The sequence below is a fragment of the Mirounga angustirostris genome, unplaced genomic scaffold, assembly GCF_029215605.1.
Source record: "Mirounga angustirostris isolate CCGP_5_RB_7025 unplaced genomic scaffold, mMirAng1.0.hap1 SCAF_17, whole genome shotgun sequence".
In the NCBI taxonomy this organism is placed as follows: Eukaryota; Metazoa; Chordata; class Mammalia; order Carnivora; family Phocidae; genus Mirounga; species Mirounga angustirostris.
The window spans coordinates 54,298,928-54,324,125 of NW_026991725.1; the positions used below are offsets into that span (position 1 = coordinate 54,298,928).

A 25,198-nucleotide genomic window follows, 5' to 3' on the forward strand; every position below is an offset into this window, starting at 1 on the left:
GATACCATACTTATTTATTCCCTTGTGATTGTTTAAAGTTCCATTTTGTCAGTTATTAGGATTATTACCTGTATGAGTCAGGGTGCAGCCAGAGAAGCAGAACATACGTACTAGATTTTTACAAGGAATTGGCTTAATTGTGGGGGCTGGGCAAGATCAAAATCCATAGGGCAATCTGTCAGGAAGGGCAGGCTAGAAGCTTTGTTCACAGAGTTTCTTCTTCATCAGAGAAGCCTCAATTCTGCTTTTAATGACTTTCAACTGATCGAATCAGGACCACCCAAGTTATCTAGGATAATCTTCCTAACTTAATTCAACTGAGTTTGTGGACTTTAACGATATCTACAAAATACCTTCACAGCAACACCTAAATTTGTGTTTCACTGAATGGCAGGAGACTGTAGCTTAGCCAAGTGGACACATCAAAGACCATCACACTGCCCAGTTTCTTTTTGTTCAAATTTGCCTATTGTAGTAGTATTAAGACCCTCTGACACTCCCATCAAGAGATGGAGTCTACTTTTGCCTCTACTTGATTCTGCACAACTTGTGACTGCTTTGATCAGGTGGGTGATGGTGTGATGCTATGTGACTTCCAAAGCTATGTTGTCATCAGCCACGAAGCTTCTTTCTTTCTCAGTAGAATATCTGCTCTTGAAGCCCAGAGATGCCATGTAAGAAGTCCAGCCAGCCTGAGTCCTTCACGTAGAAGAGGCTCTCTGATCAAATCCAAGCCGAGCTCACCCTTAAGCCATCTCAGCTCACCCATTAAGACATGGGAGTGAGGAGGCCATCTTGGAAATGGACCCTCCCTGCCATTAAGTCATCTCGGCGGGGCCCCCAGACACGGTGGAGCAGGGAAGCGCCATGCCCGCTGTTCCCCCTTCCACATTCCTGACCCACAAAATCCGTGAGCATAGTACAGTGGTTGTTCTTCAAGACCATTGAGTCTTGGGTGGTTTGCCAACACAGCAGTAAATAACAGGAGCGCCTGGAATGGTTTTCTATCCTTTTATTTTCAAGCATTTTATGTCGGTTTGTTGTGTCTCTGTAAACAACATGCTGTTGGGTGTTATCCCTTTTCCCAGTCAGAATCAGATCCCGGAGGAGGGACTTAGAAAATTTAATCGTAGATGTGTATGCGTAGTGAAGCCCGAAAGCGCACTTTGGGCTGTTCTGCCTTTGGACCCACATCTTCCCTGCCCCTCCTTCCTCTAGAACTCTGGCACCGGGTTTTGTCTGGTTAATTGGGGCGGAGCTTTAACCGCCGCCCATCCGCATCCCCCTCCCCGAGATGCTAGTAGCTCCCCCACCTCCCAGGCGTCTACCAGACCTGCTTCTGGCCGGGGAAACTTTAAAGTTCCCTTAGAACCTTGCAGGCTAACGAGCAAGTCGCAGTGATGGGTGGAGGAGGTTACCATGGAGACGGGTCCAAGGAATGAGGCTCGGGCGGGAGGGAGGGCCGGGACGCGCCTTCCGATTGGCTCGGCGGGCGCGCAGCGTTCCTCTCGCGCACATGCGCAGTGGCGCTGAGGCGAGGTCGCGGTGGAGCCGAAGCGCGGTGTGATCCGGCCCAGGCTTCTCGGGACCGGGCTGGAAGGGGCGGCTTCTGGCCGAGACGCGTCGCGCTCTCCGCGTTAGGGACGTGGCGGAGCCGGAGGCCCCTCTGCAGCGCGGGGCCGAGCTCGCCACGCAGGCGCCCGCGCCCCCGCCGCCATTGTTGCCCCGGGCCTCTCCGGCCGCTCCGGCTGCGCGTCCGCCGGCTCCCGGCGACAGGTAATGATGTCGAGGGCGCCGGGGGCGAGTGTCCGCGCGGTCAGGCCGGGGCCCCAGCGCGTCCCCGGGCGGCGTCCGCGCTCGCGGCCTGCGGAGAAGGCGAGCACGGGGTGGGGGCTGCTGCGGCGGGCCGGGTCCCCGCTACCCGCGACCCTCCGGCCGAAGGGGAGTTAGGGAGACGCGCCCGGGAAGGGGAGGCGGCGGGCGAGGCTGGCGCATATCCTCTGCAGGGCGTGTAAACAGTTGGCTTTGGTTACACGACTGAGCCCGAGGAGGGCTCAGAGCTGGAGCCCGCGGTCAGGCGGTGTCAGGTCGCGGGGTCGGGCCTGTTCTGAGGTTTTCTTCGGGAATCCTGGTTTCAAGTTTACTCGTGAGGGATTGTCTCCTGTAGAAGCATTTAAAAGGGCTTCAGCTCACACCAGCCTCTTGTACTTTTTTCCAGGCCAACAGACTTGTCTCTCCAGCCCTTAGGTAGTGAAAAGCTAGAATAGGCTGGCATTAATATGCAAAGCAGGTAAATGTCCGCCCTTTTTTCCTTGACAGTTTCCTTGGGAACCTTGAGCACTTTATTAGGAAGGATTCTCCTCCCGGTTTGTTCTAAGTACCTATGGATAAGCTCTGTTATTGAGAGCCTCTTCAGTCCTTTTTAGCTTCTGTAACATCCGAAAAACACGGAAGCTTTTCCCCCCGCTCTGTAAAAGTTTAATTTCTGTTTCAACAAGTTAGAAGTTTGATCTGTTGTTTTGCTCATGGGTCTTTGCTTCTATTACCACCTTTTGAGAGCAGTCCCAACCCCTGTCCCCAACAGATTGCATTTATCTCACAAGTCTGAGGATGTAGGGGAGGAAGACCAAGGTCGAGTCGGTGGGTGTTTATCTATGCACACCGAATAGACTGTTTCTGTTTGTGAGTGTGTATGGCAGAGAGCACCAGAATTCTTGACTTTATGGTCTGTTGTTTTGTTTCAGGGTCTCTTAACCATCCCTGCAAGTTCTGGGCTCAGAATTTGTAACTAAGGCTGCTAACTCTACCTTGACCCTGTTCTGCCCTTGGCTGCAAGCAGCCCTTGATATAATGTCTTTGTGGCTCTAGCATGAGACTTCAAGCAGCTGGCTCACTGCTGGAGATATAAAGGATATTGCCAGATTCTCTCTCCTGTCTGTAGCAATGTTAGCCTCGTGCAAGAGGATGACCAGTTCTTCACGCTCCCAAGTCCTTCTCATGTGGAAGCCGGACAAGGCTCAGAGTGGACCCCACAGTGTTGAGAAGGAAACCTTTGCTTCAAGAATCTTGCGTGACACTGAGACCTGTCGACAGAATTTTAGGAATTTTCCATATCCAGACCTAGCTGGTCCTCGAAAGGCATTGAATCAACTCCGAGAACTCTGCCTTAAATGGCTGAGACCTGAGATTCACTCAAAGGAACAAATCCTGGAGCTGCTGGTGCTGGAGCAATTCCTGACCATCCTGCCTGGGGAGCTTAGGACTTGGGTGAAGTCCCAGTACCCAGAGAGCAGTGAGGAAGTGGTGACTCTGGTGGAGGATTTGACTCAGATTCTAGAAGAAGAAGGTGAGAATTGTAGGGCAGAAAGGGGAGGAATCCTGGGTGGTTAGAGAAGTCAGCCAGCATATCACAGAGGAGCCCCTTAAAGAAATTGGGGAGAGCAAAGGGCCCCACAGTGAGTGAGAACAGGCTTTAACATGAACCCCGTCCTGCAGGGCGTGCCCCTTCCAGACTGGGACCAAACACACATTACCTAGTGTCCTAAAACAATGACCAGACAACCCAGTTACCCCGTGCGAGCCCTCAGGAATTTTACCTGCAGAGGTTTGAGCCATTCTGTCAATAAGTCATTGGCTTTGTCAATTGGATTTTACAATAACATGCTTCCTAAAAGGTAGAAAAGGGTCCAGAGCACATTTCCTTATTAAGAGACAGCATACGCAATTTACATCACACGAAGATCTAGTAGAAAATTGGGAATTTGATGCATATCCTTAGCAGTCCCAGAACAGACTTGTTTTTGAAACCTGCATTGATATCTTAGGACAAGTCATTGGTCCTTCCCTCTGATTCTTTAAAGTAGGGGTGCTGTTTTTCTCACTTTAGGAAAGTATAGGCATCTGTTTGGTGAGGTTTCCTAGGCTGTTCAAACAGGACTAATCTCCATCATGGTCTCCCTTCCCTAGCTGCTCCTCAGAACTCTGTCCTTGCCCAAGAGACCCCAGAGGAAGACCCCAAAGGAAGACCTGCTTTCCAGGCAGGGTGGTTAAATGACTTGGTGACCAAAGTAAGTGTTAGTTTTTTCTGTGATTTTAAAATGGCCTCTTGGAGGTGTTTGTGTGAGGACGTTTTATGTCCTGGCCCTGTAACTTCTGTCCCCCCAAAAGCCCAATCTAGGACTTAAGCATCAGTTTTTGTCTTTAAGTCCATCTTGGCCTGTTAAGATAAGTGACTGCCCTTTTAAGAAATAGGCTCCTTTTACCTTCCCCTGATGGGGAAGCCTTTCTTCACTGTTTGATTTTAAGGTAGCAACATTGCATAGAGGTTAAGGGATTGACCGCCACAGCCAGATGAATCAGGTTTGGTGCCTGATTCTGAACCTATGATTTGGGGGCAAGATACTTGACCACATTTAGCCTGAGTGATTAAACTCTAATAAAAATAGAATTTACCTCTTAGATTGTGAGGATTAAACATTATGAGACTTGTGGTTAGCCTGGATTACAGTAAACCATCAATAAACAATAGTTGCTAAAATTATTTTTCTCATTAACAAGTAATTAAAGGCCATGTGTTTTGTGGTGTTAACTGTTGATCGTGAGTCTATGTTCTGTCAGGCCACCTTAAGAGAAAATTTTACTATAAAATATGTATCTGAAATTGGTAGAGTAAAATTATTATTCATAGATAGTATGATTGTTTACCTGAAAACCCTAAAAAAATCAGGGGCAGGGGAAAAACTGGGAAACGTAGTAGAAAATTTGAGTAAGGTGATTACTACAGAAAATGGCATATGAAAATTTATCACTTTCAGGGGTAGCTGGCTCAGTTGGTAGAGCATGCAACTCTTGATCTCAGGGTCATGAGTTCAAGCCTCATGTTGGACATAGAGCTTACTTTAAAAAAGAGAAGAAAATTAATAACTTTCTTACATATTCGTTAAAATCAGGCAGATGATGAAATGAGATAAAAGATTCCATGTGTAGTTTTCCCCACCCCCAAAATTTAAAATATCTAGGACTAAACATAGTATAAATTTTATAGTACATCCATGTCCTGTATCATACTAGAAGACGTGCAAGAAGCTTTGAATGTTGTAAAATTGTCTGTTCTCCCTAAATTATAAGCAATGTAATTGTCAAAACCCAATACAATTTTTATAAGGAACTTAGAAAGTTTATTTGAAAAGCATGTAAAAAGAATCCTTTTTTTTTTTTTTAAGATTTTATTTATTTATTTGACAGAGAGACACAGCAAGAGAGGGAACACAAGCAGGGGGAGTGGGAGAGGGAGAAGCAGGCTTCCCGCGGAGCAGGGAGCCCAATGCGGGGCTCGATCCCGGGACCCTGGGATCATGACCCGAGCCGAAGGCAGACGCTTAACGACTGAGCCACCCAGGTGCCCCCCCCTTTTTTTTTAAACAAAAAGAAGGAAAAGAGCAAAGAGGGATACTAACCTTAACCAGATTATGAAATGTATTAAAAGTGTAACAGTTCAACAGTGTGGGTTTCAGTCCCAATTTTATTTTAAAAAGGAAGGAAGGGCTCTGCATTTCATCTTAGAGCACACAGATATATCTTAAAATTTCAAATTATAACACATAGAATTCTTAAGGCAGAGCTTGAAAAGCACAACCATTCAACTGTTTTCTGTGTATAACCTTCCTTTAAGATAGAGCCACCAGGGGCGCCTGGGTGGCTCAGTCGTTAAGCGTCTGCCTTCGGCTCGGGTCATGGTCCCCGGGTCCTGGGATCGAGCCCCGCATCGGGCTCCCTGCTCGGTGGGAAGCCTGCTTCTCCCTCTCCCACTCCCCCTGCTTGTGTTCCCTCTCTCACTGTATCTCTCTCTGTCAAATAAATAAATAAAATCTTTAAAAAAAAAAAAAAAGAGCCACCAGTGGGGCGCCTGGGTGGCTCAGTCGTTGAGCAACTGCCTTTGGCTCGGGTCATGATCCCAGGGTCCTGGGATCAAGCCCCACATCGGGCTCCCTGCTCGGCGGGAAGCCTGCTTCTCCCTCTCCCACTCCCCCTGCTTGTGTTCCATCTCTCGCTGTCTCTCTCTCTGTCAAGTAAATAAATAAAATCTTTAAAAAAAAAGATTGAGCCACCAATACATACACTTGTACCAGCTGAAAACGTAATTATAAATTCTATGTTTTCAGACTTCCCTGTAGGACCATTTGAGTATGCTCATCCATAACTTGGGTGAGGGTTTTAACTAGATAACCTTTAGGGTCCTACTAAAGGTCAAGATTCTGTGATTCCCCCCACCACACATGTCCCTGGTGTTACCACTCTGCTACCAATTCTTGAACCAAGTTATATTTGATTTTTCAGGAATCAATGACATTCAAAGATGTGGCTGTGGATATCACCCAGGAGGACTGGGAGATAATGCGTCCCGTACAGAAGGAATTGTACAAGACTGTGACATTACAGAACTACTGGAACATGGTTTCCCTGGGTAAGCATCCTCTGCACCCACTCCTGCCAGCATATCCACCATCTTTCTTTCCTCTGTTAAAAATGGGTTGGCCTCTGAAGCACTTTGCTAAGAATGGGACTTAGAGGTGAGTGTGCTCATCCCATTTGGGCTATGTTCTCCCTTTTCCCAAATAAAAGGTTTCTAAGTGAAGGATCATTGAAAACTATGACACACAGCTTCCCAGGACTTCCACACCACGCTGCACCTTGCCCACTCCCTGCTTTCCCCGTGATCTCCTCCTGCCATGAGCTCTATGCACATACCCTCCTGAGTAGCAGGACATTTTTATCCTAGCACTGAAAAGCACAGTGACCTATTTCTCCCACTAGATCACATCCATGAAACCATTGTTTTCCTGTAGAAGTCTGTCCTCACAGATAAATCGAAGTCAGGCAATAAAATTCTAACAGCTGTTTATCTCCAGGATAAAACTCCTTATATTCCTCCCAAACAGGACTTACAGTGTACCGACCAACTGTGATTCCCATACTGGAAGAACCATGGATGGTGATAAAAGAAATCTTGGAAGGCCCTAGTCCAGGTGAGAGAATTAAGTGTCATGAGATTGTTTGCATTTAAGAGCATAAGTGCAGTGAGATACCTTTTTTTAAAACATGGCCAGGTCACTCTCCACCAAGACATTCCGGCCTGTTGGGGACACTGAACTGTTTGGCATGGTCTCCTTGCAGAACCACCTTCAGGAAGAGAGTTCCAGACACCACTGTTCCACATTTCCCCGGTGTTTCTCATTTCATCCTTCCCTGTGGCCCCTGGGTACCCCCCCCAGCTTCGTCTGGTGCTTTGACTGTGCTGTGTCCCCCTCCCTCTTTTATAAGCTTGCGTGAATGTCCTGAAAATTTTAAGTTTCAGACCTTCTTCCATGTAAATTTTTTTTATTCTGTTTACCAACAAACCCCTGTAGCCTCCAACCTCCACTTCCCTAACTCATTCTTTTCTTTATTTTCTAATTTTGAAAGTGTTTTTTCAAATGTTCTCTTACTGTAGTGCATTCACCCAGTTCCTGCATCTCTCAGTCCAATCACTGGTGCCTGTTTCTAGTTGTTTCTGTTCAGGTATTTTGTTTTGTTCTGTTTGCATATAAAATCAATATAAAAATGTTTTGGGGGCGCCTGAGTGGCTCAGTCGGTTGTGTCTGCCTTCAGCTCAGGTCATGATCCCAGGGTCCTGAGCCCCGCATCAGGGCAGGGAGTCTGCTTCTCCCTCTCCCTCTGACCCTCCCCCTACTTGTGCTCTCTTACTCTCTCTCAAATAAACTCTTTAATGTGTGTGTTTGTGTGTGTGTGTGTGTGTGTGTTCTTAAAAAAATCCTGTTTTTGGGAGGCTTTCCTTATATCATTTGGGGAAAAAAATGTTTTTTCTCCTTTTTAGATTTTATTTTTTAAGTAATCTCTACCCCCAGTGTGGGGCTCAAACTCCTAACCCTGAGATCAAGAGTCACATGCCCTACTGACTGAGCTGGCCAGGTGCCCCTTTTCCTCCATTTTCTAACGGAAATGGTAGCAAACTGTACACACAGTTTTGTACTTTGCTTTTGTTTACTTAAAAGTGTATCTTGAGAAGTGTTCCAAATGAGGATATAAAGAACTTCCTTATTCTTTTTTTTTTTTTTACTATCTGCATCACATTTTGTTGTGTGTCTCATAATTTATTAAACCTGTTCCTTATTGATGGGCTTTTTAGTTGTTCCCATTCCTTCCTTCCTCCACAAGAACTTCAAACCTACAAAAAGTTGCAGAATCAGTACATTGAACACCTATGTAATTTTCACCTGGAACCACCAGCTACCATCATTTAGCCACTTCTGCTTTATCTCTTTTTGGGAGGGGGAGGGGCAGAGGCAGAGGGAGAGAATCTCAAGCAGACTCCCCACTGAGTGCGGAGCCCGACACGGGGCTCGACCCTGAGATCAGGACCTGAGCTGAAATCAAGAGTCAGGTGCTTAACCAACTGAGCCCCCCAGGCGCCCCTTTGCTTTATCTTTTTACACACACACACACTTTGCTTCTGTTCTTTCCCCTTACCTTCCCTTCTGCTTCCCTTCTGACATTTTCTGAAGGATCCAGGCCAGGTTTTTTTAGAATGACCCACAGTCTAGATTTCCCTGATTGTTTCCTTCTGTTTAGACTCAGATGAAATATGTTTACCAAAAAGACATCCTAGGTGTGTACTGTCCGTTGCCACTTGTCTTATCATTGGTGATACTCATTTTAAAAGTTAAGGTGCTGGTGACCAGATCTCTCTGTTTTAAAGGTGCATTTTTTTCTTTATAATCAGTAAGTAATCTGTGGAGTGATACTTAGAGGCCACATGACTATTCCATTCCCTGGTACTATTTTATTTAAGGATTTGTAGCATCCATTCTTTTTTTTATTATTATTTTATTGTTATGTTAATCCCCATACATTACATCATTAGTTTTAGATGTAGTGTTCCATGATTCATTGTTTGTGCATAACACCCAGTGCTCCATGCAGAATGTGCCCTCTTTAATACCCATCACCAGGCTAACCCATCCTCCCACCCTCCTCCCCTCCAGAACCCTCAGTTTGTTTTTCAGAGTCCATCGTCTCTCATGGTTCGTCTCCCCCTCCTATTTCCCCCCCTTCATTCTTCGCCTCCTGCTATCTTCTTCTTCTTCTTTTTTTTTAAACATATATTGCATTATTTGTTTCAGAGGTACAGATCTGAGATTCAACAGTCTTGCACAATTCACAGCGCTTACCAGAGCACATACCCTCCCCAGTGTCTATCACCCAGTCACCCCATCCCTCCCACCCCACCCCCCACTCCAGCAACCCTCAGTTTGTTTCCTGCGATTAAGAATTCCTTATATCAGTGAGGTCATATGATACATGTCTTTCTCTGTTTGACTTATTTCACTCAGCATAATACCCTCCAGTTCCATCCACGTCGTTGCAAATGGCAAGATCTCATTCCTTTTGATGGCTGCATAATATTCCGTTGTATATATACACACCACATCTTCTTTATCCATTCATCTGTCGATGGACATCTTGGCTCTTTCCACAGTTTGGCTATTGTGGACATTGCTGCTATAAACATCAGGTTGCACCTACCCCTTCGGATCCCTACATTTGTATTTTTGGGGTAAATACCCAGTAGTGCAATTGCTGGATCATACGGTAGCTCTGTTGTCACCTTTTTGAGGAACCTCCATACTGTTTTCCAGAGTGGCTGCACCAGCTTGCATTCCCACCAACAGTGTAGGAGGGTTCCCCTTTCTCCGCATCCCCTCCAACATCTGTCATTTCCTGACTTGTTAATTTTAGCCATTCTGACTGGTGTGAGGTGGTATCTCATTGAGGTTTTGATTTGGATTTCCCTGATGTAGCATCCATTCTTGATTCTTGCTTTATTATACTGCTGATTGCAAGCTAGTGATTTTCTAATTCAGTCATCTCTTCTAAAGGATTAACAGCAGTCTCCCGTAAAGAATAGTTCTCCCGTAAAGAATAGTTCTTCTTCCTCCCACCTCATTTTTTTATGTGAACATGTCACTATGGACTAAGGGGATTTTTCAAAATTCAGTGTATTAGTCCACTAATTTCAGGTTTGTTTTGTTTTGTTTGTTGTTTTTCATGCTCAGTTGTCCCAAACTTGGGTAATACTACTTGAAAAGCTAATTCTTTTTTTTTTTTTTTTTTTTAAAGATTTTATTTATTTGACAGAGAGAAACACAGTGAGAGAGGGAACACAAGCAAGGGGAGTGGGAGAGGGAGAAGTAGGCTTCCCGTGGAGCAGGGAGCCCGATGCGGGGCTCAATCCCAGGACCCTGGGATCATGACCTGAGCCGAAGGCAGAGGCTTAACGACTGAGCCACCCAGGCACCCCTTGAAAAGCTAATTCTTAATTCTTCTCATAATTTATAGCAGAATGACCTGTATGTACCTGTAGCGCAGGCTGTACCCATAGCACAGTAAATTCTTTGTGGAATGATTTTGGCACACTCTAGACACTGAAGAAACATGCGTGACATAATGGAAATGAGCCTGGACTAGAGTCAGGATAGTCTTCTGGAAGAACCGTAGATGGTGATAAAAGAAATCTTAGTCTGGGACCCCTTTAATTTGAGCCTGAGGAGCTTTTTAGATCATTCAGGCAGCGTGCATTGGGGCTGTAATCCACAAGAGGGGGCATTTTATGGTTATTTATTTTAGGGGGAGAATTTTCTCCCTCCAAAGAGCACCAAGACTGAGAAAGGCAAGTTTCTTTTTGCCTTCTGTAGAAGAGAGATTTTTTTTTTTTTTTAGGTTTTGTTTTATTTTTCTAGCCAGTCCTTAAGCAGGGTCTAATCCTCTATGCTCAGGATTCCTGTCAGCCTCCCTTCCTTGTTAGGGCCCCAAGCTTTGTTTTCTGGCCCCTGGACCCCTTGCACCCTCAAAATGGAAGTATAAGGTCATTAACCAGATTGACAAGCTATCTCAGTCAGCTCCTGCTGACTTCCTGTCTTCCTGCTTTTGCTTGATTTTTGGCCTCTGAGGGTTTTCCTTTCTTACCAGCTTAGAGGTACATAATGAGTTGAACCTTTGGTTAGGATATCTTTTTTTTTTTTTTAGATTTTATTTATTCATTTGAGACACAGAGAGAGAAAGAGCATGAGCAGTGGGAGAGGCAGAGGGAGAGGGAGAAGCAGACTCCCCGCTGAGCCAGGAGCCCGATGTGGGGCTCGATCCCAGGACCCTGGGATCATGACCTGAGCCGAAGGCAGACGCTTAACCATCTGAGCCACCCAGGCGCCCCTGGTTAGGATATCTAACCATATCCTGAAGTCATACTTCAGGAAATGGAAACTTTGATAATTCACAAATAGTAGCATTGGTCTTCAGTGGCCATTTGTTTCTCGGAACTTTTATGGTTCTTTATTTAACCTAGCCATTCTCTCAGGTTCAATTCAAATCATACCTCCCCCCCGAAGCTTTTTTTGATTATCTGAGTCAATACCGATTTCATCTACAAGAAGTATTGTGCCACTCTTTGGCCCTGTTCACCAGTAGACACTTAAACATTTCCAACCAGTCCTTTCTGGTTAAATACGTATATTTAAGCACTGCTTAATACTACTAATTTTTGAATTACCAATAAACTGATTGGTTTAAAATGTGTATTTATTGTAGCAATTTCTTCATCATCATGGTTCACACTTGTTATTTTAAGCTTGTCATACCTTTAGTACTTTTCCTTTTCAGGTATATAGTACACTCTGCCGTAGACTGATTCTGATTCCATAGAATCGGAATTAATGGGGCACCTGGGTGGCTCAGTCAGTTGAGCATCCAACTCTTGATTTCAGCTCAGGTCATGATCTCAGGGTCATGAGATTGAGCCCTGCATTGGGCTCCACAGCATGGAGCCTAATTAAGATTCTCTCTCTCTGGGCGCCTGGGTGGCTCAGTTGTTCAGCGTCTGCCTTCGGCTCAGGTCATGGTCCCAGGGTCCTGGGATTGAGCCCTGCGTCGGGCTCCCCGCTCAGCGGGAAGCCTGCTTCTCCCTCTCCCGCTCCCCCTGCTTGTGTTCCCTCTCTCGCTGTCTCTCTCTGTCAAATAAATAAATAAAATCTTAAAAAAAAAAAAATCTCTCTCCATCTCCCTCTGCCCCTCCCCCTCTCATACACTCGCTCTCATGCACTCTCTCTCAATAATTAAATCTTTAAAAAAGAGAGAATTAAACTCAGCTTCTGATACTCTCTCATCTTGTATATGTGACACAAACACCCCTAACTATACAATCCACTAACAGTCTCATTTTGTTCTTCTGGAGGGGAGAGTAACAAGTTCTGGTTTGAGAGAGTTGTTTTTAAATATTTTCCTTATGGGGCGCCTGGGTGGCTCAGTCGGTTGGGTGTCTGCCTTTGGCTCAGGTCATGGTCTTGGGGTCCTGGGATCAAGCCCCGAGTCGGGCTCCCTGCTCAGCAGGGAGTTTGCTTCTCCCTCTCACTCTGCCCCTCCACCTGCTTGTGCTCTCTCTGTTGAATAAATAAATAAAATAAAAAATAATTATTTTTGGGGGGCGCCTGGGTAGCTCAGTCGTTAAGCGTCTGCCTTCGGCTCAGGTCATGATCCCAGGGTCCTGGGATCGAGCCCCGCATCGGGCTCCCTGCTCCGTGGGAAGCCTGCTTCTCCCTCTCCCGCTCCCCCTGCTTGTGTTCCCTCTCTCGCTGTGTCTCTCTCTGTCAAATAAATAAATAAAAATCTTTAAAAAAAAAATAATAATAATAATTATTATTTTTCTTATATAGAAATAGCATAACAAAAAATTACAACTACATTTCTAGTACTAAATAGCAATAAGTTATATAGCCAATATATTGAAGATTAGAAAATAATTTTTTAAAAACCTACAATCAGGGCGCCTGGGTGGCTCAGTTGATTAAGCGTCTGCCTTCGGCTCAGGTCATGATCCCAGGGTCCTGGGATCCAGCCCCGCATTGGGCTCCCTGCTCGGCAGGAAGCCTGCTTCTCCCTCTGCCTGCAGCTCTCCCTGCTTGTGTTCTGTCAAATGAATTAATCTTATAAAAAAACAAAAACCTATAATCTTCTTAGGTCTTTGATAGTATTTGTCTAGTTCCGTGCATTTTCATACTAGCTGTGGGACTACTTTTTTTCATTTTGCATTACTCCCAAGCATTTTCTAATGTCAACTCTGATTTTTGTATCTGAATCAAAGTAATAAAAGTCAGTATACATAAACATACCTAGTTATTTTTATCAGTTATCAATATTCCATTATCCCTTACTCTAGTCCTTTATTGATGAATGGTAGAGTCACTTTTAATGACTGCATATGATTCTGTGGAATGGATAAATTTGTAAGGTTTTTATATTTTGATCTGCATCTTAGAAAATTTCTGAACCATCCAGTACCATTTTTCCTATATTATAAACTCCATATTTGATTATATTTCATTACATAATTCGTAATATTTGGAAGCCCTGTGTCTTTGACCTGATTTCAAGGGAGAAAGATAATTTAAATTTGTTTTAAACCATCATACTGGAAACATAATAGGCATGAATAAATACATATTTGATTGCTTTGCAGCGGGATTTGAGGTCAGGGATTTTTTTATTTGCTTCGCTTTTATGTGTATGTTTGTGCTTTCATTTGGTTCACCTTTTCACAACAAATTATTGTCATTTATTTTACCAATTCAGTTGTGTGGCCACCATATCCAGAGTCTCGGGCCATTTTCTGAAGGAAGTGTATAAGAAGCACAGGCTGTTCTCAGAGTTTGCATCTAAGTTGGAAATAAAAGAAACACACACAGGGGCGCCTGGGTGGCTCAGTCAGTTAAGCGGCTGCCTTCGGCTCAGGTCACGATCCCAGAGTCCTGGATCGAGCCCCTCATCGGTCTCCCTGCTCAGCGGAGAGCCTGCTTCTCCCTCTCCCTCTGCCTGCCACTCCCCCTGCTTGTGCTCTCTCTCTCTCTCTCTGTGTCAAATAAATAAAATTTAAAAAAAAAAAGAAAGAAAGAAACACACAGAGTTGTGAAGTAATAATACAAGGCCAAGTGTGGTCGTGGCCCCAACATCACATTAGGTTGAATCACATGAGACTGCCAATATTTGAGCCATATTGACCTACAAAAAGGCAAGTTCATATGATTCAACCTAATCTGTACTTTAGGATTCTAAGAAAGAGAAAAATGAGCTGGGCCATACTTTTTTTTTTTAATAGAGAAGTTTTCTTGAGAGAATGCCTAAGTCTGGGGGTGCCTGGGTGGCTCAGTCAGTTGAGCATTCAACTCTTGGTTTTGGTTCAGATAATGATCTCAGAGTCCTGGGATAGAGCCGCATGTCTCTCTCCGTGCTCAGCAGGGAATCTGCTTCTCCCTCTCTCTCTGCCCCGCCCCTGCTCATGCTCTCTCTCTGTCAAATAAATAAATGAAATCTTAAAAAAAGAGAATGCCTAAGTCTGGAATTTGCATGGCACCTATAGAAGGCTATGAGGAGTTAGCTTTAAGTTATATGGATAACTTTAGATTTTAAGCTAAATAAGAAGTTTGGCAGAAGAGATAGTAGAGGGGCGCCTGGGTGGCTCAGTTGGTTAAGCGACTGCCTTCGGCTCAGGTCATGATCCTGGAGTCCCGGGATCGAGTCCCACATTGGGCTCCCTGCTCGGCGGGGGGTCTGCTTCTCCCTCTGACCCTCTTCCCTCTTGTGCTCTCTGTCTCTCATTCTTTCTCTCAAATAAATAAATAAAATCTTAAAAAAAAAAAAAAGAAGAAGAAGAGATAGTAGAATAGGAAAGGCTGGATTATTTGGGGACTGAATATGTCAAGTGGAGGTATTTTGAACTTCTTTAACTTTTCTCCTTTAAGCCATTGGTACTCAAACTTTAGTGAACATCAAAAACCACCTGAAGGGCTTTGTAAAACAAATTGCTCAGCCCTATCTCCAAAGTTTCCTTTCATATATATATATATACATATATATATATATGTATATATATATATATATTTTATTTGAGAGAGCACAAGCATGAGCAGGGGTTGGAGGGGGGCAGAGGGAGAGGGAGAAGCAGACTCCCCGCTGAGCAGGGAACCGGACGTAGGGCTTAATCGCAGCACCCTGGGATCATGACCTGAGACAAAGTCAGACACTTGGGAGCACCTGGGTGGCTCAGTTGTTAAGCGTCTGTCTTCGGCTCAGGTCATGATCCCAGGGTCCTGGGATCGAGCCCCGCATCAGGCTCCCTGCTCAGTGGGAAGCCTGCTTCTCCCTCCCCGACTCCCCTTGCTTGTGTTCCCTCTCTCGCTGTCTCTATGTCGAATAAGTAAAATCTTTAAAAAAAACAAAAACAAAACAAAGTCGACACTTGACTGACTGAGCCACCCAGGAGCCCCCAAAGTTTCTTCTTTATTTTGTTTTGTTTTATTTTACTTTGTTTTGTTTTATTTAAATTCAATTAATTAACATATCTATAGTGTATTATAAGTTTCAGAGGTAGAGTTCAGTGATCCATCAGTTGCATATAACCCCCAGTGTTCATTACATCATGTGCCCTCCTTAATGGCCATCACCCAGCTACCCCGTCCGCCCACCAACCTCCCCTCCAGCAACCCTCAGTTTGTTTCCTATAGCTGAGAGTCTCTTATGGTTTGTCTCCCTGATTTCGTCTTATTTTATTTTTCCCTCCCTTCCCCTGTGATCCTGTTTTGTTTCTTAAATTCCACATATGAGTGAAATCATGTAATTGTCTTTCCCTGATTGACTTATTTTGCTTAGCATAATACCCTCTAGTTCCATGCACGTCATTGCAAGTGGTAAGATTTTTTTTTTTAAATGACTGAGTAATACTCCATTGTATATATAGACCACATCTTCTTCATCCATTCATCTGTCGATGGACATCTGGGCTCTTTCCATCATAGTTTGGCTGTTGTGGACATTGCTGCTATAAACATTGGGATGCAGGTGCCCTTTTGGATCACTACATCTGTATCCTTTGGGTAAATACCCAGTAGTGTAATTACTGAGTCATTTGAGGTCCCTCCATACTGTTTTCCAGAGTGGCTGCACCAGCTTGCATTCCCACCAACAGTGTAGGAGGGTTTCCCTTTCTCCGCATCCTCGCCAACATTTGTTGTTTCCTGACTTGATAATTTTAGCCATTCTGACTGGTGTGAGGTGGTATCTCTTTGTGATTTTGATTTGTATTTCCCTGATGCCGACTGATGTTGAGCATTTTTTCATGTGTCTGTCGGGCATTAAATGTCTTCTTTGCAGAAATGTCTGTTCATGTCTTCTACCCATTTCTTGACTGGATTATTTGGTTTTTTGGGTGTTGAGTTTGATACGTTCTTTAATAATCTTAAAGACTAGCCTTTTATCTGATATGTCATTTGCTAATATCTTCTCCCATTCTGTAGGTTGTCTTTTTTTTTTTTTAAGATTTTTATTTTATTTATTTGAGAGCGAGAATGAGAGAGGGAGAGAGAGCACATGAGAGGGGGGAGGGTCAGAGGGAGAAGCAAACACCCTGCTGAGCAGGGAGCCCGATGTGGGACTCGATCCCTGGACTCCAGGATCATGACCTGAGCCGAAGGCAGTTGCTTAACCAACTGAGCCACCCAGGCGCCCTGTAGGTTGTCTTTTGATTTTGTCGACTGTTTCCTTTGCTGTGCAAAAGCTTTTTATCTTGATGAAGTCCCAATAGTTCATTTTTGCTTTTGTTTCCCTTGCCTTTGGAGACATGTCTAGCAAGAAGTTGCTGCAGCCAAGGTCACAGAGATTGCTGTCTGTGTTCTCCTCTAGGATTTTGAGGGATTCTTGTCTCATATTTAGGTCTTTCATCCATTTTGACTTTGTGTATGGTATAAGAAAATGGTCCAGTTTCGTTCTTCTACATGTGGCTGTCCAGTTTTCCCAATACCACTTGTTGAAGAGACTGTCTTTTTCCCTTTGGATATTTTTTTCTGCTTTGTTAAAGATTAGTTGGCCATAGAGTTGAAGGTCCATTTCTGGGTTCTCTGTTCTGTTCCATTGACCTATGTGTCTGTTTTTTTGTGCCAGAACCATACTGTCTTGGTGACTACAGCTTTGTAATAGAGCTTGAAGTCCGGAATTGTGATGCCGCCAGCTTTGGTTTTCTTTTTCAACATTCCTTTGGGCTATTTGGGGTCTTTTCTGGTTCAGTAGCCCCCAGAGTTCCTGATTCAGCTTGTCTGTATGGGGACCAATAACTTAACACATTCCCAGGTCACCTGTCTGGGGACTGTACTTTGAGAACTCTTACTATGAGAGATTTACTAGAGTATTTAAGCATGGAGAGCACTCCTTGAAATTGCTTTTGGAATATTATGTGGGTTGTACAGAGTAGGTTGGAAGGAGTCAATGAGAGTGTCTGCTTTATACAAATTATCCTATGAAGTCATCCCACATGATCCCAGGGTCTTATCTGGTGTTTTCACATCTCTTAGTCTAGTCACCTGACCTATTTTATTAATCAACGCCCATGTTGAGTAGTGAGGAGCCTCTCCTTTTTCAGCAGTTTGGTCTTCTGGTTTTCTGCCCCTATATTTTCTTTTCCCAAGCTTTAAGTACCACGTTATGAGGTTGTCAGAGCCATAGTCTTTTTAGGCATTTTATTCATGTTCAGTATTTTCCTTCTGTTTTGGCAGTTTCCTTTCTCCAAATAGAGGAAAACTTTTTATATTCTATATTCTTTTTATCCCAGAATGGAAAACAGAAGCCCAAGAGTGTACTCCAGTTACAAATACTTCTAAACTCATAAAGACTGGAACTCAGACCGTCAAATTGGAAGAACCATATGACTACGATGAGAGATTAGAGAGGCAAGCAACAGATACCTACAGGAAGATTCCCACGAATGGAAGAAATTTCACTTTGAAGTCAGTCCTCTCAAAAGAAGAAGACCCTATGGAAGAGTGTCTTAGTAAATATGATATATATAGAAATAATTTTGAAAAGCATTCAAACCTAATTATTCAGTTTGGTACCCAATCAGATAATAAAACTATGTACGATGAAGGCAGGGCCACCTTCAATCATGTCTCATATGGTATTGTACATAGAAAGATATATCCTGGAGAGAAGCCTTATAAATGTAACGTGTGTGGGAAAAAGTTTAGGAAAAACCCATCCTTCGTGAAACACCAAAGTACCCATGCCAAAGAAAAATCTCATGAATGTGAAGAATGTGGGAAAGAGTTCAGGCATATCTCATCCCTTATTGCACATCAGAGAATGCACACTGGAGAAAAACCGTATGAATGTCACCAGTGTGGTAAAGCCTTCAGCCAGCGTGCGCACCTTACTATACATCAGAGAATTCATACTGGAGAGAAGCCCTATAAGTGTGATGACTGTGGAAAAGACTTCAGTCAGCGTGCACACCTTACTATACATCAACGGACACATACTGGAGAAAAACCGTATAAATGCTTGGAATGTGGTAAAACCTTCAGCCACAGTTCATCGCTGATTAATCATCAGAGAGTTCATACTGGTGAAAAACCTTACATATGCAACGAATGTGGGAAGACTTTCAGTCAGAGTACACACCTTCTTCAACATCAAAAAATACATACTGGAAAGAAACCATATAAATGCAATGAGTGTTGGAAAGTGTTTAGTCAGAGTACTTACCTTATTCGCCATCAGAGAATTCATTCTGGAGAGAAGTGTTATAAATGTAACGAATGTGGAAAAGCCTTTGCTCATTCCTCGACTCTTATTCAACATCAGACTACTCACACTGGAGAGAAATCCTATATATGTAAAATATGTGGAAAAGCCTTCAGCCAGAGCGCAAACCTTACTCAACATCATAGAACTCATACGGGGGAGAAACCATACAAATGCAGTGTGTGTGGGAAAGCATTCAGCCAGAGTGTACACCTTACTCAGCATCAGAGGATTCATAATGGAGAAAAACCCTTCAAATGCAATATATGTGGGAAAGCATATAGACAGGGTGCCAATCTTACTCAACATCAAAGGATTCATACCGGAGAGAAGCCGTATAAATGTAATGAATGTGGGAAAGCTTTTATTTATTCCTCATCACTTAACCAACATCAGAGAACTCATACTGGAGAAAGACCCTATAAATGTAATGAATGTGATAAAGATTTTAGCCAGAGAACATGCCTTATTCAACACCAGAGAATTCACACAGGAGAGAAGCCCTATGCATGCCGTATATGTGGTAAAACCTTCACCCAGAGTACAAACCTCATTCAGCATCAGCGTGTTCATACAGGTGCCAAACATCATAATTAATGGATACAGGAGACTTCAGTTAGGTTTTACAATTCATTCAGATTTTATTTTGTACTCTGTTAAAAGAAACCCAAAAGAAGTGCAATATATGTTAGGTATCACTCAGCAGAAATATCAGAATTAGTAATGCGGATATAAGCTATTTAAATTTAATGTGAAATTTAAAAAGAAAACTTTATTCACTTCTTAACCTTTATTTGATATCAGTTTAATTCATTCCAGAAAGAAACCCTGTAAAAGTAAGAGTACTCAAAAATCTGTAACTCCTCAATCTTAGTGTATTTCAAGTACTTCTTAATGAGACCTTATGAATGTAACTTGGAAAGCTTCCATCAAGTAGGGATTTCACGCTAGTGAGTAATCTTGGGATAATTGAAAAAAGCTGCTTTCAGGCCTTTATTTCTTCCCAGCTTTGAAGCCTTAAATATGTGAAGGGTTCCCTTCCCTTTTCCCGTTATGCCATAACTGCCGTGTGGAGCCAGTAGGTTTGCAAAATATGTATGTAGTGGAAAGTATCCTAATTTTTATGGGACAGCTGTTGGTAATTACATTTTCCTTTAAATATTGAAATATTCAAGGAAGAGAGCTTAAGGAAAGATGACCTGTTAGGATAAACTAATGTATATATAGCCCTTAGACATTTGTACTAATTGAGTTGAAAAGGCAAAAACTAAACACCTTAAATTCATCTTTAAAACATATTAGCCTTAGTTTAACTAGGTTTTGACATCTGTCCTCCTGAAGGAAAAAATAAGAATAAAATACCCATTTTTTCACCTGACTCCTAAATTCGTAACTTAAAGTTCCCCTGTGGCTGTTTTACCATAGGAAGCCCATTTCTGTTGAGACACGTTTCTTGAGTGCCTGCTGTGCTCAGGGCCCAGACTTCCTAATTGGATCCTTTCAAGGCTTCTTACCGTGCTGAAAACCACAGCTAACTTAAGCGACGAAAAGCTTTCTAAAGTAGCGAAAGATGACAAAGGACATGTCACGGAATGAGCGTTAAGAAGCCTACTAAACTGGGTTGCCAAATGTGACCCCATATCCCAAGACAAAGAAGTGGTGAAAGCAGCTATTTACAAAGTGTGAGGAAAAGATCAGTAATGGAAAATAAAGTTCACTACAGAAAGTGGGTCAGGGAAAAAAATCAAGGGTGAAGACTTAGCAGTGAAGAAAGAATACACAGGTAACTTACAACATGAACTGTTGTTAGACTTGGTTTACCTAAGAAAGTAAGAGTGGCTAATTAAATAAGACCAAATTCAGCCTGTTGTTAAGAAGGAACTAAAAATGAAGGGACTGATTTTAAAGGAATAATTGGAATTGGTACTTTCTCATACATAGAAGTAAAAATGGGGATTCTTCTTAAAATGTCGGGAAACATTGGAAAAAGCATTGATGCAGAAACTATCATTGATGCAATAATCATTAAACGATGATAACTAAGTTTGTGGGGTCCTAAACATAAAAGGAAAACTGGCAGAAATGCAAATAGAAATAGGTAAAAATACTGTTTAATATCCACAGCATTCCGCTATCAGAATATAAGACCGTATTTGAGAGCTGAGATTTCATCCTGCTCTTGATTCGTTTCTTCAGTGCCTTGCATATGGAAAGTGGTCAATATATGTTTGTTGAATTAATGAATAAGTAGGTAAGTTAGAGTTGAGTAATAAGGTAGAATTAACAGGAGTGAAGTTGGTTGAATTTAAAATCCTTTTTTGTGCATGTGTGCAAAGAAATACTAAGCAAAATAGCGGTTATTTATTGGGTAATAGGAACTTCTTAAAATTAAAGAATCCGAATTCCGAATCCCACATCTTAACAGTGGGTAATATTCCTAAAGAAATTACAGGACACCTTTGCACAGGACGTTTCCCTGAACTGGATAAAGAAAAATCGATACAAATTCTGGTGCCATAAATATCAAGTTAAGCATATATTGACCATGCACTTTCATTTGGATGTTACTGTTGATACAAACAGGTGCCGAAGGAAAGACCAGGGGTGCTAGCATCTTCAAGGCTTTCTTGAGTGTTTTCTTCAAGAAGTTACTGCTTTTCCCTTGTCCTCACATCAGTTAACCCTGATGGCACGGAATCCTCCTCCACAGAGTGTAGATTGTCTTCAGGTTGCATAATCAAGTTAACGCTTACGCCATAGTTACCATGTTAGAAAATAACCGTTGTATTTAAGATGCAATTTTTATTTATAATTCTACTTCATACCTTACACAACACTTTGATTTTCCCCTCCTGGCATGAATGTGTGGAGTATCACAGTCCATGGCGCCTTGCTTTGCTTTAGTTTGTATTTCCTGCCTGTGTGAGTTTTATGTAAATAATGCATTTATGAAGTCTTCCGTTGATACACTGAGGCAACTGATGCCCTTATAAAATAACGGAATAGTAGAGAATCATAAGTCTTTGTGTATTTTTCCCACTTTTACGGTTGTCTGATCCACATGTAATCCAAGTTTTTTTAGCAGTCTTATTTTCCACAACTTTTTTATTACAAAGGTGTTGAAATATACAGAAAGGTTAATAAAACGAACTGTATATCTACCACTTAGCTTTAAAAATTTAACCTCTTTTACTGAACAATTGGAAAGTTAGACATGACATTTCACCCCTAAGTATTTCAGCATGACTCTCATAAAAATAAGGACAGATTTTCACATAACCGCATACCATTACATACCTCAAAAAAGAAGAGTAATTTTCAAATACCGAATGCTTCGTCCGTGTTTAAATTTTCCCTGTTGATGCTGTGAAGTTGCACACGTTGTGTTTACTTGTTACATCTTTCATCTATCAAAACGTCTCTCACCTCTTGACTTTTCCAGGACCTTTTTTTTTTTTTTTTAAATATAGCAGGTCAGCTGTAGAATGTCTCACATTCAGGATTTAACTGATGGTTTATATATGGTTTATCTTGTTCCTGTGTCCCCTGTGGTTTCTGTAAACTAGCATTTAGGGCCAAAGCCTTGTTCGGCTTCAGGTTCAACATGTTTCACAGATGTATTTCGTCTTGCATCACATCAAAAGTCTTACTAACATTTGGTTGACTATCAGTGATGTAAAACCTGATCACTCAGTTGACATGGCAGCCATATCTTAAGATATGGATAGCCTGTTTCCACCTGATAGTTTTAGTATCCAGTGATGATCACTCCCTGAATCAGTTGTTTCATTAAGATTTGCAAAATGGCAATTTTCTACATTTACTGATGCATACTTCTGTAAAGCAGAGCCTTCTGTCATCAGCTGGGAATGCACTAGAGTCAAGGTCATACTTAAATTCTTTTCCTTAAGAGTTTTCAGAGTAAGGGGTTGGCAGTGATGACAAGTGATTCCATGTATTGAAAATCAGTTAGGGCCATTGTTTCTGTAGCTCAAATTGTCCCAAACTTGGCCAGTTGGAACCCTTCGAGTAGCTCATGTGTCTTTGACATCCCTTCTTCTCTGGTCTTTCAGGACCTTGTTTCCTTCTGACCTATCTCAGGTCCAGTGTCCCAGGTATGGAATGAGCCATTTCTCCAGGAATCTTTGGCTAAATAGGCAACTATTTAGAAACTAAGATCTGGGCACAAAGCATGCTTGTTGCTGCTGGGATGGTACTGGTGAGTAGCCTTTGAGTCTTTCCAACCAACTAAGTTCCCATAAAGGCAACTCTTTGCACTCATTTCATCAGTTACACAATTCTGTAGGAGATGTAATTAGAAACTGGGGAGCAAACAACGAAGCCTTGTGGAGAGGGCGGAAGTGTTAGGTATACTAGAAAGCAAGTGTAACCACATGAGGTCTTGTGCCAAGGCCAGCAGATTTAAGGGAGCTTGTCAGGTAATTTGGCAGGTGGGTTAATTCAGGAGCAGTTAAGACAGCAACTTAATATAGGATACCTAGAATGTTTTAACTATTACATGTCTGGGTAATTTACATATTTATAAGCTCCCATCTTTCCTATCACATTCTTTAAAGCAGGTTTCTGATAAGACCTAAATTTGAATCCTGAGGATCTGTTTCATGCAAATCTAAGTGCTAGCTTTTCTTGCTAAACTTTTATTTAGCCTTCAGAACTTGAAGAGTGTTAGGTTTCGTTCTTCAACTATAGCTTCTGGTATCAATTCACTTGCATGTGCCTGTAAATGTACTTAGTCCTCTATTTCTGTTATTCTGTTCATGGCTCTCTATTTCACTACGATTATTAGGCCCTTAGAACACTATAGCCATTAAAAATGCAAGCATGTGCACTCTAGTGATACGTATAAATATGTGTGTGAGCTTACAAGCAACACTGAGTCCCCAACCCTCTGTATGGATGGGGAAGGTGATGCCCATGAGGCTGATGTGTCTTGCCTGCGGTCCTATAGTCCTACAGCGACAGAATAAGGGTTTGGAACCCATGCTTCCAACACTTAGTGGAATTCTTTCTGTAAAATTAACGCTAATGGAAATTCAGAGCACAAACAGTATGTACCTACGACTTTATAAAATTACATATTTTGATGAGATTAGAGCATTGAAAGTTTGTTTTGTCTCCCTTCCTATATAGCTTCTTAAATTCAAATCTTGAAATGAGAATAGCCCAACAAAGAATGCGCTCCTCTCTACCCCCACTTCAGTTGTGGTCTCCCGCCCAGATCTTTCCCAGGTTTCAGAACCATATACTCAGTGTTATCACCTATCTCAAAAGTACCTTCAGGGGTTTAATCTAAAACAGAAATCTGACCCCCCAAAATCTTTTTTCAATTCATGGGAACTGTGGCAGGGAGGCTGGAAGCCACTCTGTTCTTCATCTGTAGCTATAGTCCTATTGGTTTTACTTTCTATGTATTCTAGAAATGTTCCATCTCGTCTAGATCCCCACTGCCACAGCCTTATTTCATAGACTATTCCATAACCAGCTAAGTGTTCACCCTGCCCCTGATTTCGCCCCTTTCCACACTTGAAGTCACATGAACATTCAAGGCCACCACATACGGCGCTACCCATGAAGTAGAACGTTTGAGTGTGTCGCCATTTGCTTGAGACCCTACAATATCTTCTCATTGTCAACAGCAGCTCTCACTTTAGCTGCCAACTGGAATGACCTGGGAGCTTTTCCAATGCCGGGGCCCCACCTCAAGGGATATGGATTTCTTTCATTTGGGCTGGAGACGGTATCTCTTCAATTCCCCAGGTAACTCTAACGTCCTAAAGTGCAACAAGGGCAGAAGCAGGAAACTATTGCAGAGTCGGAGAAATACTGTTTGTGGCAGCCGAGCCGGTGAGAAGTGACCCAACGCGATGTATTTTGAAGGTAGAGTCTCGAGGACTCGCTAATGATTTGGACAGGGATGGAGAGAGGCATCCAGAAGGACCATGGATAGGGGCATGTGGGTGGCTCGGTAGAGCGTGCAGCTCTTGATCTGAGTTGTGAGTTTGAACCCCACGTTGGGGGAAGAGGTTACTTTAAAAAATAAAAGTTAAAAAAAAAAAAAGACCTTCAGAAGAATGGCCATGTTTCCTACTAAAGAATATGCTCCTAACAAGGGAGAGACTATATGATACTCAATTCTGGATCTCCTCTACCAAGCACAGCACTTGGCACATAGTAAATAAATGTTTGATTAGTGCAACTCTGCAGGAAGTTTTACACAATAATCCAGATTCTGTTCTCAGAAAAAAAATGTTTTTACATGTCCAGAACTGTAAAGGGTCTGGGATTTCACCTTACAAGATAATAAGCTAGCCTGTAGTTCTCCTATAGGAGAAGACATGAGACTCCTGGGTCGTAGACAAAGAACTTTATTACTCACGGCAAAAGCAGCCAGACTTCACATCTGAGCCAATTACTCTGGACTCGCACCCCCACCCCAAGTTGCACGAGGGTGACCCCAGGCGGGCCTAGATGAATTCCGGCACCCACAGTGGGCTGCCCTAGAGGA

At 42.8% G+C, this 25,198-nt stretch overlaps 1 protein-coding gene across 3 annotated transcripts; it reads left to right on the forward strand.

Annotated features, from left to right (window-relative positions):
* Window positions 1-1,511: 1,511 nt before the first annotated feature.
* ZNF287 (zinc finger protein 287) lies at window positions 1,512-25,057 on the forward strand. 3 transcript variants are annotated; one of them, XM_064583567.1, is made up of 7 exons: window positions 1,512-1,776; window positions 2,219-2,290; window positions 2,745-3,346; window positions 3,967-4,067; window positions 6,337-6,463; window positions 6,939-7,025; window positions 17,702-25,057. In XM_064583567.1, exons 3-7 carry the CDS (start codon window positions 2,944-2,946, stop codon window positions 19,267-19,269), a joined length of 2,286 nt encoding a protein of 761 aa, XP_064439637.1. In that variant the 5' UTR covers window positions 1,512-1,776; window positions 2,219-2,290; window positions 2,745-2,943; the 3' UTR covers window positions 19,270-25,057. The 3 variants fall into 3 exon arrangements, with proteins under 3 accessions (XP_064439637.1, XP_045745759.1, XP_064439638.1); XM_045889803.3 differs by lacking the exon at window positions 2,219-2,290; XM_064583568.1 differs by lacking the exon at window positions 2,219-2,290 and having other exon boundaries at window positions 2,942-3,346.
* The last annotated feature ends 141 nt before the right edge of the window (window positions 25,058-25,198 follow it).

Coding starts and splice junctions, on each gene's coding strand:
- ZNF287 (XM_064583567.1), top strand. CDS start 2,944: ATGTTAGCCTCGTGCAAGAGGATGACCAGTTCTTCACGCTCCCAAGTC. Junction 4,068..6,336: donor TAAATGACTTGGTGACCAAA/GTAAGTGTTAGT, acceptor TTGATTTTTCAG/GAATCAATGACATTCAAAGA. Junction 7,026..17,701: donor CTTGGAAGGCCCTAGTCCAG/GTGAGAGAATTA, acceptor TTTTTATCCCAG/AATGGAAAACAGAAGCCCAA.